Source organism: Eucalyptus grandis, chromosome 5, assembly GCF_016545825.1.
Source record: "Eucalyptus grandis isolate ANBG69807.140 chromosome 5, ASM1654582v1, whole genome shotgun sequence".
Lineage (NCBI taxonomy): Eukaryota > Viridiplantae > Streptophyta > Magnoliopsida > Myrtales > Myrtaceae > Eucalyptus > Eucalyptus grandis.
Genome location: NC_052616.1, coordinates 16,349,857 through 16,356,124, shown reverse-complemented (window position 1 = coordinate 16,356,124; position 6,268 = coordinate 16,349,857). Strand labels below are relative to the sequence as shown.

At 40.4% G+C, this 6,268-nt stretch overlaps 1 protein-coding gene across 2 annotated transcripts; it reads left to right on the top strand.

Annotated features, from left to right (window-relative positions):
- Positions 1 to 1,896: 1,896 nt before the first annotated feature.
- Positions 1,897 to 5,569, top strand: LOC104446312 (presequence protease 2, chloroplastic/mitochondrial-like). 2 transcript variants are annotated; one of them, XM_039311829.1, is made up of 8 exons: positions 1,897 to 1,972; positions 2,736 to 2,840; positions 3,154 to 3,313; positions 3,388 to 3,603; positions 3,687 to 3,754; positions 4,119 to 4,308; positions 5,035 to 5,097; positions 5,224 to 5,569. In XM_039311829.1, exons 3-8 carry the CDS (start codon positions 3,308 to 3,310, stop codon positions 5,230 to 5,232), a joined length of 552 nt encoding a protein of 183 aa, XP_039167763.1. In that variant the 5' UTR covers positions 1,897 to 1,972; positions 2,736 to 2,840; positions 3,154 to 3,307; the 3' UTR covers positions 5,233 to 5,569. The 2 variants fall into 2 exon arrangements, with proteins under 2 accessions (XP_039167763.1, XP_039167762.1); XM_039311828.1 differs by having other exon boundaries at positions 5,035 to 5,569.
- Positions 5,570 to 6,268: the final 699 nt, after the last annotated feature.

The window sequence follows — 6,268 nt, the reverse complement described above, 5'->3', positions numbered from 1 at the left end:
AAAATCAACTTAATCGATTAGAAGTAAGTACTCGCATGACTAAACAGAGGGAGCAGAAATTAGTCAAGAAGCAGCCGCCCGGTTGCACATGTGAGGAAAAGACATAAACGTTGAGGAAACGCGTTCCCATGGAGCCCATGGGGAGGACTGGATCTACCTCGCCTCCAAACATCTCGACCGTAGATCCGTTGACTTTTGCAATCTCGAACAGATGGATCTACGGTCGAGATGTTTGGAGGCGAAAACCTCACCTCCAAACATCTCGACCGTAGATCTGTTGACTTTTCCAGTGGAGATGTTTGGAGGCGAGCCCCTCTCCCTTTCGCTCTTTTAACTCATACGTGGACTGTATAAATTCATGCATTTCACCTCCAAACATCTCGACCGTAGATCTGTTGACTTTTGCAATGTCGAACAGATGGATCTACGGTGGAGATGTTTGGAGGCGAGCCCTCTCCCTTTCGCTCTTTTAGCTCATGCGTGGGACTGTATAAATTCATGCATGAAGCAAAGTCCTTCGCTACTTCACACCCATATACAGAACAAAAGCTCGAGATCAAACATCGTTCAAGCGAGCGGAGGGTCTCCTGGGCACCGGCAAATTCTCTTCCGGCTCTTCGAATCCGCCTTGTTCTGTGAACGCGCTCACCTTCTCCACGACATGCCGAATCAAACAGAGACTTTGGATAGGTACATAATTCATTCCCCGCTCTTCAATTCTCTGTGCTCAGAGCCCAATAAAGCAGCCGATTTCTTCTCTCTTTAGAATCGATCCTTTTTACCAATTAATTTCTTCCTAATTTAACGTAGGAGTGACGAGCAACCATATCAGCAACAACGACAACAAAATTTTGACTTAACCAAGAGATTTCATATTGCATTCACCTCGTTCAAGCTGCTCGTAATGTGCCATTTTAATTCCCAGCATCATGAGGCAATGAGCGACACATTTCTACAGCTTTACATTATTTGTGAAGCTATTTATTTCATAACACTGATCAAAGTGACAGGATCAACAAGTCCAAACCCGATATACCAATACTTGTATGTCATTTTCGGGACTCTTGGTTTTGAATTGCTTCTTTGGAGCAGCTTGTTTCTTCCCACATGGTTGACTGTCAATACATGCTTGCTCGTGTTTATTATAGCATCATTCGGTTTGCATTCGTGAATTCTCGACCAGTTTCAAAAGATTATTCAGCCGCTGGATGATTCGCCCTTTTCCGAAGTTCAGTTTGATTGAAGCTCCTGACTTTATTTGTGCATCCATTGGATGTTATTTGTAATAAGTACTTCTAATTTGAAGCAGAGAGAATATTGTTGCATACATACTTTGTATCCAGTGAACCTCAACCCAATGTTATGTACTCGATCATTTTAATTTTAATTGATTCCTTTTTTTTTCCGTCCAAATTGATTTTATATAGAGGTGGTCATACAAAGATCACTTAATGGGTCTGCATGGATTAACTCATGACACATCTTTTAAGCTAAGGCACTACGATTCTATTTCTTAAGCTTTTCTTATCCTTTTTGCCCTTTTGACGAACATCAAAAAAGCTAGATAGAGTGGTCTTAGTGACGCTTTTATTTAGATCCATGATTATTTTCTGGGTCAATCACCACAAATTATATAGATAACAATAAAATTAATAATATTTTCACGTATATAAAGGTAGAATAAAACTTACGTTTGATAAATCGTAGATTACTATCAGACGAAAAATTTCTGGCCACACTTGGTCATCCAGCATGAATGTGCACCTGAAAAGATTAATTACGGCAATAGTCCATCGAATGGACGACGACACGTGTCATACTTGGGGCCCACCGTCCGAGAAGCCCGAGCTCTGCTCCCTCCGTCTAAACCTCCATCGAAGACTAGTCCACGCTCTTCGTCAAAGTGACCGTCTACGAGCCTCCCGACGAGGCAGGACCCCCAAGCAACCCGACCGAACCGAAGGCGTACGAGGTGTTTGCCTTTGCCTTTTAATTTATTTTTTAGTCACGAGAAATTCGGTCGTGTTTGCTGCACACGTATGAGCAAATGCGTCTTAGTTGATCACGGAGTTTCGCAGCATGTTGATTTTAGGCATCGTGATTTGTGCAATTGCTGCTCCAACTGTTGGAATTACAATTAGAGGAATTATATAGGGACTAGAATCTGGAGATGCTTGTATGGGGTGCTCGATCACGAGTTCAATTCTGATTTGTGGAAGTTTACTAGACTGAAATGAGAAACATTTATGTTTTTCTTTCTGGTGCTAGATTTATTCTATGGTATGTCGAGTCGCAACAATCTTGAAGACGAGATACCCCAAATGGCCGATGTAACGCATAATTCTTGGATGAGTGCGTGTTCTTTCTGGGAGTGAACCCACGACCCTTTATCGATGGCGATAATCACAAGCTGCAGGTTAGGACATTGATTATCTTCTGAACTCTCATGCTTCACAGCATGTGGGGCAGTTTTGTAGAATTTCTCCGACTTTCATCACATGGCAGAAGGGAGAGGAGGGAATTGCTTTCCTGTTGAGAATCTTTTATCCATGAGTTTTGGGGGATACATAATAAGTCTGTTATGCTCATTTGACGAATTACACAGATGGTTTTCTGGCTTTCATGAGAAAACATGAGCCTGATATCCTGTTTCGAGCATGTGGGCTTTTTTTCTTCCCTCTGAAATTAGTGTTCGACTTTAATCGAGGATAACATTAAGTCTCTATTTTCATTAGGTTGCACCATGCGATACAATTTATTCTCAGTTGGAGGAACATTTGACTGAAGTTGGCATTGAAGCAAATATTAACAAATGGGATGAGCCCCTTGCTCTGGAAATGGTTGGTCCACATGATTCATTATCTCATCCAGCTGGTGTCTCTGATGCTCTAGCCGAATCAGCCACACAACTCGATCCCGACCAGTTTACAAACTTTTTTGTATGGCATAATATGCATGTTTCAATATCAAACAAGAGGATATATTGATTCCAATATTATCACTTCTTGAAATATCTTGCATTTGTTTCCTTGCCTTTCATTTTCTAGCTTATGCTACATTTTTACTCTTCCATTTCTCGCTGCTGGATTTTGCAATCGTATTTAGTCATTGTCTTCCTCAGTTCAACTGCTTGACCTGTTTCCGAATTTATAGGGAAAATGGATATACCACATGGATCCTTCTGAGCCATTAAATCATGAGGAGTCCTTGATGGCCTTGAAAGCAAGAATAGCCAAGGAAGGCTCCGAGGCCGTTTTCTCTCCACTGACAGAGAAGTTCATCTTGAACAATCCGCATTACTGTTGAAATGCAGGTATGCAACTTTACAGAGTCCATAACCCTTCCGTGTTTGACATTTCATATTGTGACGAGCGTCATCCGTTTCAGCCTGATCCAGAGAAAGCTTCCTGTGATGAATCTGCTGAGAAAGAAATTCTAGAGAGTCAAAGCAAGTATGCCAGGAGAAGATTTAGCTCAGTTAGCACGTGTCACGCGGGAGCTACGTTTGGAGCAGGAAGTCCAGACCCACCAGAAGCTTTGAGAACGATCCCAAGCCTTTCTCTGCATGACATTCCTAAAATGCCTATACGTGTACCTACAGAGGTCACCCGTTCACCTTTTTAACTTCCTGATGCCATGCCATGTATCGCATTGCCAGACTTCTTAACATTCACACGGTAATGCAGGTTGGTGATATTAATGGTGTGAAAGTTCTGCAACACGATCTCTTCACAATGATGTTCTTTCCACTGAGGTTATGTTCAATGTGAGTTCTCTGAAGCAAGAGCTTCTTTAATTGGTACCTCTTTTTTGGTAAGTTTTATCAAAGAGATAGCATACCAGTCTCGTCACTTCATAAAGATGGTAAATGTTAACACAGCCGCCTAGACTCAAATTAGGTGTTCAGGCTTGATAAGGTTCAATTCAAAATCTGATATCATTATGTGTCAGATATGCCTTGGAAGCGCAGATACAGAAAGTATTTTTTCTGCTATGCTGCCGATCTTGGTGGCTGCAGTGATCAATCCAATATACATTCAATTTCTCTTTGAAGTGCTTTCTTTGTCAGTGAATGGCATTTCAATTTGATTCTTTTGCTCTACTTAAAACTCTTACAGTCGGCCGTTGCTGGAGATGGAGACAAAGGACTTGACTTTTGTGCAACTTAATCAGTTAATTGGAAGGAAAACCGGAGGCATATCTGTTTATCCACTGACATCATCAGTTCACGGCAAAGAGGATCCTTGTAGCCATATCATTGTTCATGGCAAAGCCATGGCTGGATGCGCGGAAGACCTTTTCAATCTGGTACATGGGTTCTCGTTTTTTTTTTTTACTTTTAGGGGCAATGCGCTTCACTTCCATGCAGTAGATAATTTTTACTGGTTGAAGTTCTCTCTGGTTGGCTTATAGGTGCTTTGAATTCTTGTCTAGTCTTTGCTAAGAAAGCTCTTGCACCATAAGGTATTCTAGGTGTCGGAAAATGTGGGTTTTCCTGATTAATAAGATCACGATTATAGCAAGAGCCCCAAATATACGAAAGACTAAATTTAAGCATAAAAAAAATGAGCTGTCCTAAAGTTACAAATTATGTAGCATACAGAGACATGAAGAGAGTTATCAATTTTTTATGGCTTTTAGCCAGTTTGGATGATCCAACAGCTGTGCACTATCTCTTGTTACTTGTAAGAGCCCTTTTGGGTGAGGCCAAAGTGGATGATAACCGATGAAGAGGTCAGAAAATTAAATGATTTTTTACTTGTTAAATTAGACAACAGTAGGTGGTGGATTCATTTGCTGTGCAACGAGAAAAGTAGGATGTGTTCGATTCCTGTCTGGTTTTTGGTTGATCTGGAAATAGTGAAAGACAAGTGCCTATGGGGGAGAGGAGTCTTCTGAGTTTGTAAGTATGGAACAAGAGTTAAAACCTTACTCTTTCAGCATAGTGGAAAATTACTGGTGGATGTAAATTCATTGGTTGACAATGTGGATGCTTTCTCCTGTGATTTAGCTCTTCTTCATATGGGTTTGCAGCTTGTTCATGCCCTAGAGGTTTATGCTACCAAGTGGACAAAAGCAGTCAATCGTGAATTTGTGGTGCGCCTCCTCCTTTCTCTTACTCTCAGTTGTATGAGTGAAGTTTTGAGATAGTGCCTGAAAAGAGAGGATAGTTTCTACGAAAGGACCAAAATAATGTCATTAAACACTTAATGCTGGATGCAGATTGTCTAAACTTGGTTCTCATCCTCAAGAGGATATCACGGGGTAAAGCTATCAGAGTTGGGTTTTGGGATTGCTCTTCAGATCATAGAAGTAATGCCGAGGGGGCCAGATCGCCTAAGGGGATTGAGAGAGTCTTTAGTTTAGTAGGCATCTTGAAGAGGCTTCTGGCTATGCAAGAATGCAAGGGAAATCCCTTTTGTTATGTATGAACAGAGAAGTATAACCGTCCATTTATTGCTCTTAACTGAATCTGGAGATCCGATAAGTTGCCTGTTTCATTTGACATTTGATTCTAACATTTACAGTTGACTGGAATATGTCCAAACTTGATTATACTTACGCCAAGGTAGCCTTGTTATCTTAAAACATATGTAAGAAATCTCAATATTTGCATGTTTATGTTATAAGAATGGATTTAGTTTATATGTTTACTTTATTATTCTAAATTTGTAATGCTCATTCCTCCTTGGGCTTTGACTTTTGGTAAAACCTTTTTTATCATTTCAGTTTAATATGCAATCTTGATAAATAGCTTATATTTCTATATGCCTTTAAGGTTAATAGCATTTTTGAAGAAGTTCAGTTTATGGATCAGCAGAGGTTTAAGCAGTTTGTGTCCCAGAGCAAAGCAAGAGTTGAGATTCACTTTTATACTTGTTAAATTAATATAGCAGGCCAAACTCTGCTAATTTTCTTGCTATCATCCAACACTCGGCACAAGGAAATTCTCACCTTTCTTCCGATATTTTCTTTCTAACCTTCCCTTTTTTCACAGCTTGAAGGATTTCAGAGATTTTGCCGATGCAATTGAATCAGTCGAAGACAAGGGAGCTGTGGCGTCATCTCCTGATGATGATGCTGAAGCTGCAAACAAGGAGCGTCCAAGCTTCTTTCAAGCGAAGAATGTACTCTAAATGGACAATTGCATCGCAGGACAGAAAAAAAAAAGGTAATGCTTTTATGCCATTGTTATACTTGCAATGCAATGAGGAGAGTCGATGTAACATGACTTTGCATTCATATTTCAAGGAAAGGAAAGGCGTGC